At 43.4% G+C, this 13,488-nt stretch overlaps 1 protein-coding gene across 1 annotated transcript in view; it reads right to left on the bottom strand.

Moving 5' to 3' along the window:
• Nucleotides 1-13,488, bottom strand: part of LOC125427036 (probable methyltransferase TARBP1) — a 35,901-nt gene that overhangs the window by 1,608 nt on the left and 20,805 nt on the right. Inside the window, exons 16-21 of the mRNA XM_048486015.1 lie at nucleotides 13,045-13,241; nucleotides 11,445-11,526; nucleotides 10,753-10,924; nucleotides 10,148-10,339; nucleotides 8,904-9,028; nucleotides 6,866-7,002 (exon numbers count right to left, since the gene is read on the bottom strand). Of these exons, the coding sequence (XP_048341972.1) occupies nucleotides 6,866-7,002; nucleotides 8,904-9,028; nucleotides 10,148-10,339; nucleotides 10,753-10,924; nucleotides 11,445-11,526; nucleotides 13,045-13,241 (905 nt within the window). The remainder of the gene's footprint in view (nucleotides 1-6,865; nucleotides 7,003-8,903; nucleotides 9,029-10,147; nucleotides 10,340-10,752; nucleotides 10,925-11,444; nucleotides 11,527-13,044; nucleotides 13,242-13,488) is intronic.

Genomic DNA, 13,488 nt, shown 5'->3' with positions numbered 1-13,488 from the left:
AAAAACTTGACCTTATAATGTTCCAACTCCCTTCCAATGTGCAAATAAGAAAAAACCATGGAAGTCATTAACAAAGGCCTTATGGAGTCTAAATAACAAGGGGCTCTGAACTAATAAGCCTAAGACGGGAGGAAACCTCCTGGGTCATTAATCAAAACAGAAACCAATTATTAACTGTATAACAACTAACTAATCTTGGAGCAGGATGACGACCAATGGGAGGGCAGATGTCATCCATTGCTCAATGGAGAAGTCTCCTTCACAGGTAAGACCAATGTTATTTCTCCATTGAGCAGGATGACATCTGGGTGAACTCCCCTAGCAGTATCAGACAGATTTACAGGGTGGGGTCAAAATCCTCTCCAATTACATGCTGCAGGACTCTACGTCCATAATCAGCATCGGCAGCGCTGAAAACGTTCAGCCTATAGTGCCTAACGAAGGTGGATAAGGAGGACCAGGTTGCTGCTCTGCATATTTCCTCCACTGGTACGTTATTGTTAAAGGCCGCATTGGTGGAAGCATTGCGGACGGAGTGTGCCGTGATTCCTACTGGAACCGACAGCTTTTGTTCCTTGTAAGCCTCGCTGATGCATTCCCTCAAGCACTTACTGATGGAAGGGGCTGATAATTTCTGACCTCTGTTGTGATTGGAAGTGGATATGAACATGGAATCTGATCTCCTGAATTCCTGAGTTCTGATTAAGAAGGCTTTTAAGGTTCGCCTCACATCTAATGTGTGCCAATACACCTCCTTAGGGTGTTTTGGGTTAGGACAAAACGTGGGTAGGAAAATTTCCTGTTTCCTATGAAAGGTGGAGTTGACCTTTGGAATGAAGGTAGGGTCAATACGTAGCACCACCTTGTCCTTATGAAAGACACACAATGGGGGTTTCATGGAAAGGGCAGCTAGCTCTGAAACCCTTCTAGCTGAAGTGATGGCTACCAAGAAAACAGCCTTCATGCGAAGGTGCTTAAGGGAAATCTCCATGATGGGCTCAAATGGTTTCTTGGTCAGGGCTTGCAATGCTATATGCAGTCTCCGTGTGGGAAAATGATGGTTGACCGGTTTATCTTTCAGTGTAGCACCCCTAAGGAATCTAACTATGTGTGGGTGTGAAGTGGGAGTATGCCCCTCCAGTCTGGGTAATACAGACGTGAGGGCTGCCATTTGCCTACGTAAAGTATTAGCTCTAAGGCCTGATTCCATGCCGTCCTGCAGAAACCTTAAAATGTCCCTGATCCTAGGTTCTGTAGGAGTCACTCTCTTCCTCCAGCACCACCTAACAAAAGCCTTCCAGGTAGTGTTGTAAATTCTTTTGGTGGAAGATTTCCTGGAGGCCATTATGGTGTCAAGGACGGCTTTGGAGTATCCCTGAGCCTCTAGCTGTCGCCTTTCAATCTCCAGGCGGTCAAGTTGAGACGTTCTGGTTCCGGGTGGAAAATGGGTCCCTGTTGCAGGAGGTCCCTGTGCAGAGGGAGTCTCAAGGGTTTGTGTGCCGACATCTGTAATATGTTGGTGAACCAAGGTCGTCTGGGCCACCACGGTGCTACCAATATGACATCTGCCCTCTCTTCCCTGATCTTTCGGAGGAGTCTGGGGATCATGGGGAAGGGAGGGAAGGCGTACAGGATTCCTTGAGGCCAACTGGAGGATAAGGCATCCGTATTCTCCGCTTCTGGGTGATGGAATTGAGACATGAATCTGGGGAGCTGTTTGTTCAGATTGGAGGCGAAGAGGTCCAAGATTGGAGCTCCCAGGGCATGAGCTATCATCAGGAAAATTTCCTTCTTTAGTCTCCACTCCCCTGGATGAATGCTCTGTCTGCTCAGCCAATCTGCTTGAACATTTAGATTCCCCTGAATCGGATTTGATGGAAAGCACATGAGTCTCTGCCCACTGAAAGATCAGGAGGGCTTCCTACTGCAGCTCTGCAGATCTGGACCCCCCCTGTCTGTTCAGGTAAGACTTCGCCGTTGTGTTGTCTGTCCTGATCAGCACGTGTGACCCCCTCAGGAGGTGTTGAAAGTGGCTCAAAGCCAACCGGATCGCTCTTAGTTCCAGCACATTGATGTGAAGTGCTGATTCCTGGGCTGACCAAGTCCCTTGAATGGGAATTCCCTCTAGAGTAGCTCCCCAGCCTAGAAGGCTTGCGTCTGAGAATACCTGTTTGGTGGTTGCAATCCAAAACACACGTCCCAGATTTAGGTTGGATGGTTTCATCCACCATAGTAGACTGACCTTGACAGGTCTTGGGATCACTACTTCTCTGTGGCTTTTGTGAGAGATGAGATCCTGGAAGGGGCGAAGGAACCTCTGTAGTGGTCTGGATCTGAACCTTCCCCACTGAATTGCCTCTGATAATGCCACCATGAGGCCCATCAAGCTTGCTAGAGAAAGCAGCGAGCATTTGTGTTTGTGCAGAACTTGGTTGATTTTGGCTTTCATAATCAGTTGTTTCTTTGGAGGGACCAGAATCTTGCAGGTGGAGGTGTCTATGATGAAACCCAGGTGTTCCAGTCTCCGTGAGGGATTTAAGGAACTCTTGGCTCGATTGACGAGAAAACCATGGATTTCTAAAGTCCGGATGGTTTCCTGAGTGTGTTGTTCTGCTTGGGTCGAGGAGTCCGAACAAATCAGGATATCGTCGAGGTAAGGGTGAATCCTGATGCCTCTTTCCCTGAGAAGTATGATCAGGTTGATGAGGAGCTTTGAAAAAACTCGGGGGGCAGTGCATAGTCCAAATGGAAGTGCTCTGAATTGGAAGTTTTCTTTCCCCACTCCAAACCTCAGGAATCTGCGATGGCTCTCAAAGATGGGAATGTGGAGATATGCCTCTGACAAATCTATGGAGGTGAGGAATTCGCCTGGTTGAAGCGAGTCTGCGATGGACCTCAGAGTTTCCATTCTGAAATGTTTCAGCCTTACGAAGCTGTTGACATACTTCAGGTCTAGGATTGGTCGCCACTCCCCAGTTTTCTTGGGAACCGTGAACAGTATGGAGTATACTCCTCGTCCCCTCTGTTCTTGTGGCACCGGCTCCACCGCCTCTATATTTAGTAGATGTGCGATGGCTTCTAGTTTTCTGGCTCTTTTTTCCAGAATTCTGACAGCGGAGACATGATAAATAAAGGCTTGGGGTAGAGACATGAATTCTATTACGCACTCCCGAAGAGACTATTTCCAGGGACCAGGCGTCTGCGTGAGAGGCTTGCCAAGTTTGGTGAAACTTTTGGAGCCTGCCCCCCACTGCATTGTTGTTGGCGTCATGCCTTGGGTTGTCGATTGTCCTGCTGGTATCGGTCAGGGAACGACCCCTTCTTGGAAGTAAAACCTTTTTTGAATTGTTGTCTTCCCTGGTTCCAGTATGGGCGATGAAAATGGTCTCTTTTAAATTGACTGGTGCTCTGCTGGGGTCGAAAAAAGGACTGAGAAGATGGCTTCTTGTCAAGGCCACGAGCCTGTTTTGGGAGATGTTTAGGTTTCTCCTTAGGATCGACCAGGAACTCATTGAGTTCTTCTCCAAAAAGCTTGTGTCCGTGGAAGGCACATTCGGAAACCATGGTTTTAGAATGCCAGTCGGTCTGTCATGCTAGTAACCAGAGTAGCCGACGTGTGGCCACTGAAGAGGCCAAAGAACGGGTCGAGAAGGTGACTGCATCTAAGGTGGCGTCGGCCGCAAAGCTGGCTGCTTTGAGCATTCTGTTCACCCCTTCTATGGCTTTGGTCTCAGTAGGGGGTATCAATTCCAGAACCTTTCTTGCCCATACTATGGAGGCTCTGGAGACAATGGAGGCTGTAGCCGATGCTCTAATGGCCATGGCCGTCGCTTCGTGTGTTCTTTTGCAGAATTGATCAGATCTTCTATCCTGCATGTCCTCGAGCTGGCCTCTGCCATCCTTGGACACCAGGCCTGAGGACTGTAAGGCTGCCACTGGACCATCTATAATGGGAACTTGTAAGATGTTGTTAGCATAAGCAGGTAAATCGTACAGTTTACGCAAATAATTGGGGCACCTTTTGTTGGCTGCGGGCTTGTCCCATTGATTATTGACCTGAGTTTCAAAGTATTCTGGGAATGGGAAAACCCTTTTGGAATCAGGGTGAGGTGGGAAGAATTCGCCGTCACCCTTGTGCAGGAAGTGGATTTACGTTTAGAAGACCCTTCACTGCTTTTGGCTTCTCCAAGGTGCAAGGCAACAACAGATTTGGAGAGCAAATAATGGTAGTCTTCAATCTTAAATAGGCGGGAGGATTGCTCAGTGACCTGCATCTCCTCTAAATCCTCCTGATCAGAGAGTAACTCCCCCTCTTCCTTACCCTGGGTCTCAGAATCTGAGGAGTCCACAGTGGGTACAGGGATTAGTTTTGGCTTTTTGGGAGCAGCCTTGATTTGCCAGGCAGAGCCAGCCCTTTTATTTTCTCTAATGGAGTCCTTAGAGGTTGAGATGGAACTGAGAGAGGGACTGGGGGGACAGAAATCCATCTGTGATCTATAGAGGGTTAACATCTCCTCTCTCATTACTGCCTTTTCCTGTTGAAAGGTGCCCTTAATGAAGGCAAAAATTTCAGTCTTTAAATCCCCTAAGGAAATCTTACCATTCTCTTCAGGATTTGAAGCCTCCTCCTGTTCTGTTTGAGCCATTAAGCAGTCCTGACTCGGTACACCAGAGTGCATTGGACTGTTGGAGGGAGCGGCAGAACCGCCTTCTACCATTTTGCGCGCCTTTTCATTTCGGCACGAAGGCTCACTCCTCTGGTGACTGGCTGCTCTGCCCAGATTCTCCTGGGACCTTTGGCTGCCTTCGCTGTCCTCCTTAGAGGACAGAAGCTTTTCTCCCCGAGGCATGAAGAGGAGAGGAGGAGGGATCGAAGTATCAATTGCTCACCGCTTCAAGCTGTTAGGCAATCTGCCGGTCAGTACGGTGGTGATGGGAGTGCTCAGCCGCTTGAGAGGAAGGCTTAATAAACTCCCGGTGAAATTTAGAATCAAACAGTTGATATAACGTCCCCAAAAAAGGAAAAAAATGGTGGCTCTAAAAGCCACCATGCCTGCTCTTCCTAAGGCAGGGAACAAACTGGAGCACAGGAGACGGGGTGGAGCCGCAGCACAGAGAGGAGCCTGAGAAGTTTTTATTTAACCCCTGCCTTCCTCAATGGTAGCTGACAATAACCCAGATGTCATCTTGCTCAATGGAGAATCACATTGTCCAAGGATAGGAGAAGCCCAGATTCTGATCTTGTTATATGCTGATGCCGTCCCCTTATCATGCTCAGGAGTGAGTTTAAATCATCTCCTCACTGGCTGCAATGCCTACTCTGCCAGTAATAGCCTTGCTTAAAATCGTGACACATCCAAGATATTGGTACTCTCAAGGGCATGGAGACCTACCACATGGATGTTAAATGGTAATCATCTTGAACAAATTCAGTATCTCAAAAATCTGGGACTGTATTTCCACCACAGAGAAGAATGGGCCAAGCATAGGGACATGGCGATTTCAGCCTGTATTGGAAGTGCCTTGGCCATAGTGTGCTTTTTTTACAAGGGCCACAAATTTGTACCAGCTGCAATAAAGGCCTTTAATGCCAAGGTGAGCCAGCAATTACTTTTTGGTGCTCCAATATAGATGGGTACTTGGAATTGATCAGCTGAAAGGGTCCAATCCTGCTTTCTACATAAGATCTACTTTCTACATAAGACCCCATTGTGTACCCTATGTTGTCCTTTGTTTATAGAGATTGACCTGCATATCCTAGACACCAGAGCATGGCCAGCTACTGTCAGATTCTGGATTCATCTTTGCTTTAACCCAGACGATACTAGCCTACCTTATAAAGCTTTAGCTACTTTGCAAGCTTCAGACTAGTGGGCTCGGATACAGGAAAAAATATTACTTCTATTACTTCATTAGAATCTTTGGCAATGTTGCCTGCCAAAGAAATTCTCCAAACTCTAAAGTTGAAACTATACGATCAGGTATATCAGAATCTGATTAGTGATGCCAACATGTCTTGTTCACCTCTATTCTTAGGAATTGCCCCTAGCGCAGCTAGCATGGCCAAATAGTTACACCAAGTAACACAAGATGTAGTGTTTTACCATCAGAAGTTATGCTAGGAGATGTTCAAAAATTCCCCATCAGGAAAGAACTTCTGCTTGTAAAGCAAACCACATAGAAACTTGGTCACATATTACCGGTAGTATACTGTCCTTTTTATAATATAGTCAGGAGCTCCTTGTTGACCCCTTTTTTGGTCAACAAAGAAGGATTTACAGGCCAACAGAAAATCCACCTGTAATTAAATAATGTGTCTTGCATTGTAACTGAAAAAGTCACAAGGTTCCTGGGTTTTGTTATGAAACAACATTTACAATTAAACACAAGAGCCTGATGTCCATGCCCACCAAGCAACAGGCTCTTCGTTCAAACCATTCTGAGACAGCATTGTATTATAAATTATATAATTTTATTCTTTTTTTTATATTTATTGTTCTGTATAATACATTTTTTATAATACCAATAAAAGTTATTTGGATTTGGTGACTATTTCCACCACTTTCCACAGCTAACATGGGGCAGATCTCTGAAACTGTGTCCCTTAGTCCCTGAAAACTGCATTCGGTGCAATTGTATCAAATAAGCTGTGAGGAGTCACTGACATCCTTCAGGTATTTTTTATAGGTGAAAGGGAGCAGGCAAATAGTGTAGAACTCACTTTTTCTAGATAAGGTCACAGAAGATGAAGCATGGGAGATGGGTTGGGGGCTGTTATACAAAAACAGCCAACATCAGAGAAACATTAGCAAAACAAATCTGAATGTGGGGGGAAGGGAATGGGGGAGAATCTGGTTTTGCTTACCCCAGCAACAGCAGGGATTTCTCTGGAAAGCAATACTCTGTTAGATCACAACTTTTAGCTGTTTGTTCCACACCTATAATAGTGTATCCTTCAGTTTTCTTCTGATCCAAATAACCAATAAGCTGAAATGGCTTTACCTGTACATTTAAAAAAATCCCAGTAAGATCTGTATTATAACATTCTCTAACACATTATAAAAATAGTTGCATCAGTCACGCCATGTCAGATTTTTCTTAAATCAATCTAAAAGCTAATGTTATATGTACTGAAATTATTATTGGTAAGGCTGGTCAAGATATACCACTTGTACAAATCATGTTCTGTTCAACAGCAATGAAGCAGCACCCATTTACTTCAACGTCAAATTTCCAGCAGTATCCAGCCAGACACCCCTAGGAAGCCCACAAGCAAGCTGTGAAGAAAATAGCCATCTTCCCTCTGTCACCCAGAAATTGATATTCAGAGGCAGATGTGGTAGATGTTCATGATAGTTATATAAAACAAATTAGCAAAGATCTATTCTTCATGAGTTCGTCTAACCTTGTTTCCAGAGCCACATAGGTAAGAAGTCATGAGATTCCGGCAGCTATTTCAATAGGACTTTTTAAAAAAATGGAATTTCAGGGTTACATTGTGTTTAAATTTATACACGTTAACTTATAGATCTCATAACTCTATGGATATTTACAGAGAAGTACTCTATTTTTACAGAATCTATACTGACTTGGAAATAAAAGCCAGTACTATCTTATGTTAAATCATCTAAGATACACTGTTACAAAAATTTTAGTTTCATAATGGGGGAAAAACTGGGACCCAGTGTGAAATCACTAAAATGTAATGGTGTTCATCTACCTCAGTGGTTCTCAAACTGGGGGTCGGGACCCCTTTGGGGGTCAAATGACCTTTTCACAAGGGTCGCCTAAGACTCTCTGCATCAGTGTTCTCCATCTGTAAAATGGATCAATGTTAGGGTTGGGGGTCACCACAACATGAGGAACTGTATTAAAGGGTCGCGGCATTAGAAAGGTTGAGAACCACTGATCTACCTGAACAAAGCTTTCTGAAGGTACAAACAAGCAAAATCAGCAACTGAGAAATTCATGTGTACTCTCTGTGGTGGCTCCTCCACTATGGAATGATCTGCCTGAAGCTATTAGGAAAACCCTCCCACAATTCTTCAGTAGGGTGGGGATTTTTGTAGAAAGACCAAAACTAAAGTGTAAAGGATCAGCTAAGGAGACAATTTATTAGGGATAAAGTCTTGTTGCCTTAGACAGGTGTTTTACATGCAGTGTTCTTGTTTTTCTCTCATTCTACAATTCTAATCTAGCCCAACTGCATTTGTTTTAGTAGGAATCTTTGCTATTAGATTCAAATATTACCATACTTGAATAATCCATTTACCAACTGATTGAAAAAATAAGGTTTCTGTCATACTTTTAATATACCTTGGCCCTGACCTGAGCAGCCCAGGCTAGTCTGATCTTGTCAGGTCTCAGAAAATAAGCAGGGTCAGCCCTGGTAAGTATTTGGATGAGAGACCACCAATGAAAGCCATGATTGCTACACAAAGGCAGGCAATGGCAAACCGCTCTGCAGTTCTCTTACCTTGAAAACCCTATGGGGTCACCATAAGTCAGCTGCAGCTTGCCAGTGCTTTACACATAAAATACACCTTACGTTTCAGTGAAAAAGACAGACGTTAAATAAAAACAGTAACAACAACATTAAAATAATAACAATAACAAACTGGGGTGCTGTGTGGTTTCCGGGCTGTAGGGCCGTTTTCTAGCAGCATTCTCTCCTGACGTTTCACCTGCATCTGTGGCTGGCATCTTCAGAGGATCTGATAACAAACTGGCTGTAGTGTGGCTCAGCTTAAAAGCAAAGAGCCACAAAGTTGGTAGCCCAGTGGATAAGATCTTGCCAACAACATGAAGTTTTTAATGTTCATTTAGGAGGACCAAATTCACACCTCTGAGTTCTGCATAGCAATTACATCTGTGTGGTACAGAGATAAGATTTTTTTACCCACCTCAAGAAGGGAAAGCCACTGTTCGGCAGACACACTGAGATATTGAAATTGTTTGTCATTTATGTAATGTAGACTGCCGACAATTAGAGATGACACCCCAAATATTTCACATGTACGACACAAGCCTACAAATAAACAAAGCAATTTTAACTACAGAGGTATTTCATTAATTGACTACTGTACTGGGAGGCTTTGGAAGGGAGGGAAGAAGAGATTCAAAATCGGCTGACACATAAGCTTTCAGTTGTAGACAAGCACCAAAACGGCAAGCTCAGGGCCACTCCCCACAAGCTGCGGGGTCACCTCTGTAAAAGACGCGGGGATCCCGGACGTTCCCCACATCACTGGCGCTCACTGCGCAGCTGCCCGGAATTTGCCGCTCTCCCACCTCCTTGCCGCGCGGCAAATTAGGTCCTCTACAAAGAGGAACATTTTCAAAAACCCTGCGGCAAGGAGGTGGAAGAGCGGCAAAGACTCCTCCAGTGAACTGACAGAAAAGAAATCCCTCTTTGCCTCCCTCTTGTCTCGGGCCGGTGCAGGAGCGCTCGGAGGGGCTGAACGGCAGCTCGGCGGGGGGCCGCCTCTCGCAGCTCTCATCGCTGAACCAGGCGGCCGCCTACTCGTCGGCGCCGCCGCTGTGCCATACGTGGCGGTGGCAGCGGCGGCAGCAGCTCGGGGGCCCTCCTCCTGCACACAGCCAGGCAGGCCGTGCCTTCCTTCCGTCCCTCCTCTTCCTTCCCCAGCCTGCCCCAGTGCACATTTTTCACCGGCAACGAGGAAGGTGGAAGGAGGTCTGGGGGAGCGCTTCTCCCTCGGCGCCAGTTCCTCTCGCCTAAGCCAGGGAGCGAGTGGGAAACAAATGTCTCTGTGGTCAAAAGCCACGGAGGCTTTTCCAGGCGGGGGCGCTGCGGGGTTGCACAGTAAGAGGTGAGTGGGGAGTAGCCCTCAGATTTCCACTTTAGTAATGCTTAAGTTCTTGAACTAAGTAAACACATTTTATAACAGTCCTGCATATTTTTCATTACTCCACACAACTATACTACATAATTAATAGTGATTAGCACAACGGGGGAGAAGGAAAAAGAAAAATGCTTCCCTTCTATGCTCCAGATGGATCATTAAAAAAGAACCTATTTCCATCTGAAATCCTTAAAATATTTCTAGGATGAATACAAAAACAGACTCATTAGTTTAATTATGAAACTTTTTAAAAAAAACTACTGGTTTTAAATAATTAATCTCACCTCCCAGATTGGTGGGTTTATCAATGAGTGAAGCCACTACGATCAGTCTACTGTTTGATTTACCAAGTTTAGTAGCCCGATCTTGAAATACAAGCTCTAAATCCAGATCAGAAGTGCTGTCCTTCCAAGGGATAATTTTCTTTTGAACATCTGTCCATTGCCTTTGATTATCTTGCTCAGCTGATTTCAAGCCTGAGATAAAAATTAAAATAAATTAAAAATTCTAATTGTGTGCTGTTGATTGTGGGGAGAAGGGAGAAGAGTCTGGGAAGATAAATCATTTTGTGAACTCCGGGTTTCTAGGTTGATGGTTGATTCAAGTGGATTTTGTTCCTAGTGTTAGGAACAAAATCCACCAGACCACAGCCACACAGCCCGGAAAACCCACCAGAACCAGTTGAATCCGGCCGTGAAAGCCTTCGACAATACAAAAATATTTATCCTCTTATGGGAGAAGAGAGCTACAAATATTTCAAGAAAAATAATTATCTGAAGGTAACAACTGTTATCCTAACTCTCCCGAGATACTCAGATTAAGTCTTTAACGCTTGGTAGCTAATAGGAGTTATGTAGCTAAGATCAAAATTAGTCTGCTTGTAGTTTACCTTTATCTTGTTGAGACCAGTCATTGGGTTTCAGATCAAGGAGCTCATTATGAGAAGACGTGCATGGAAATGTTGCACTCATAGGGATGTCTGTGAATGCTGTAAATTTACTGAGAGATATCCATTCTTCCTCAGCAATTTCTGAAAGACGTGGTAGGGTGTAAAATATTGTCTGCAAAATCAGATTTTAAAAAAATTCAACATTAAAAATGCACCTTGTTCCTCTCTCTTCCCCTCTCAGAGTGTGAAGGAATCCTGATTCAAAACTAACTCCAGTTACTCATGGTATACAAATGCTAGTGAGCTGTTTAGCCAGAGTTCATCCTATCCCCAGGAATCTGAGCCTATATTCAACTGCTTGGTGGGGGCAGGGGAACAAATTCTGGTTAAGCACCTGTGTTCTTATGCTATACGTAACCGGAATGAGAAGGAATCCAGAATTCCTTCAGGTTGAGGGATTCATCCAGATCCCGGCAAAAGGTTGGCTTTGTATATTGTATCTGCTTGAGTAAATGAATGAATGAATTCCACCAGCGAGTGGTCCAACGGAGCTTCATGGCGGAACAGGGATTTCAAGGTCTCCCTACACCAAGTACAGCACACTATCACTTCCATCACACTGGCTCTTTCAAAGAATCACAGAACAGATTGCAGATCTGGAAGAAGCATTGTTTTAACCTCTGCATGTTTACCTCAAGACAGTAATCCTTAAGTGGATGGAAGTTTTCAAAAAAGAAGTGCTTCTGGATACGCTGCCAATTCTTTTTAGCATTTCTGCAGATGGGGAAAAAATGGCAATAAGATGCCTGACTGAAAAAAAAACCTCAATAAACCCTTAACATACCAAATCAGTGACTAAGTACTGTTACTTATTTAAATTGTGATTTGTTACAGCTTCCAAAAGAGTGATAGAAAAAGCAAACACTGAGACTGCAAATGAAGAGATTTCTTACTAGTAAAGGGGACCCTAATATACAATAGACATCTTCATTAGGATATCTCCAATGAACTGAGTTAAAAGGTTCATCTAAGCAATGCAATCAGTCGAGTGGACTGTGTCCTATGATTGCAAGGCTCCAGTCTCTTACATTTTTGGCTTTTGCTTTTGAACCAACATGGCTGTAAACAACTTGTCAAATTGTATGATACCTGAATGCAGCTGGTAAGAGGTTGGAGACATCTGGAAGCAAATGGAATCAGCAAGAACGGGTGAGTATAAAAAGAAAACATGGGGCAATAACAACCTAATTTGGCTTTACTTGACTAAACAGATGTCATAACATTGCAAATTCACTTCTTAGATACAATTACTTTCTATCATTCTGTCTTACATAGACTCTCACTGGACAAGAGAGAAAATAGATACTTTGAACAGAATTGTTGCTATGGAGTCTAACTGCTTTATTGCCTTTTGCTTTTATTTATTTACATTATTTCTCACTGAAACTCAAGGAAAACCCCGGCCTACAGCAACTCACATTGTAATTTTTATGCCTGCCAGAATATTTACCATGTATTGTCATGAGGAAGTCTTGACACCAGCATCTAAAGAATATGCTTAAAATCTACCTTTCCCCTCTTATTTATTTTGTAACATCTGGCCTGGAGAATTCAAAAACTTGCACATTGGTATGTCTCACTGGGTTGATCCTAATAAAATGTATTAGATGAACAGTGGGGTTTTTTTGGATTTTGCTTTGAACCAACATGTCTATGAACAGCTTGTCTACTTGCAGCAGATGAGGCAAGACAGAAAAGATTACCTTCATGAACATCGCTTGTGTAAAACAGAATCAAAGCCATTACCACAAGTCTAACTTTTTACTCAACATTTCCCCAGAAGGGAAGTCAAACCTTAGCACAAACACTTTCAAAACAAACCACCTCACTTTCTTCCACAGAGGGGAAAATACTGATCTCCTTTTTAGCTTTTCTCTGTTTCTGCATGGCCCATCCCATCCATCCAGAGTAAGATGGAAGAGGAAGTGCTCTCTGCGAATAAGTGGAAGACAGGTCTGTTCATTGACCGTCAAGATTTAGTTGGTACACTGCCCTCTCTCTCTACTGCACATACCAATAGTTTTTACTAAAGAGAAATTTTCATTAAGAATTTCACTTTCTCACTTGATACTCAAGTCTGCTCTCTTCTGAATGTTCTAACTTAATCAGAACAACATCACAGCTCTATAAATATAACTAAATACTTTTTGAGTAGATACAACTCTTCCAAAAGTGGTCTTTGCATTTCATTAGATTTATGAGAATAAGCAAATCAAATAAAAATATACTAACCCAGTTCCATGCATTCTTTCTGCTTGATGGAGACTGCTTTCAATGACTGGAGTTAAAGTTTCAAAATCATCCATACATAACTCTTTGCACATTCCCCAGATTTTCTTAAGAGCAATTAAAGCATAAAGTCGTATGCTAAAATTGTGATGAAAACACCACTGCAGAACAACAACTAAGGCTTTCTTCAAAACTGGTGTCTAGAGAAAAAAGTACTCTTTATAGTTCACAACTGAGAATCTTTGCACAGCAATGAAATCATGTAAATACTATTCATCCAGTTTTTAAATAAGAGACATTTTATACTTGGTACAATAATGAGTAAATCTCAAGTGCACTAAGGAATTGTATATTTAACAATCAGATTTGTTTTTCCAATTTACAGTCTAACACTTTCCAGTTTATAGTACAACATTTTTCTGCAACAGTCTCTGACTTGGTATAACA

Source organism: Sphaerodactylus townsendi, linkage group LG01, assembly GCF_021028975.2.
Source record: "Sphaerodactylus townsendi isolate TG3544 linkage group LG01, MPM_Stown_v2.3, whole genome shotgun sequence".
NCBI classification, from domain to species: Eukaryota; Metazoa; Chordata; class Lepidosauria; order Squamata; family Sphaerodactylidae; genus Sphaerodactylus; species Sphaerodactylus townsendi.
This window is presented reverse-complemented; position numbering and strand designations above follow the sequence as displayed.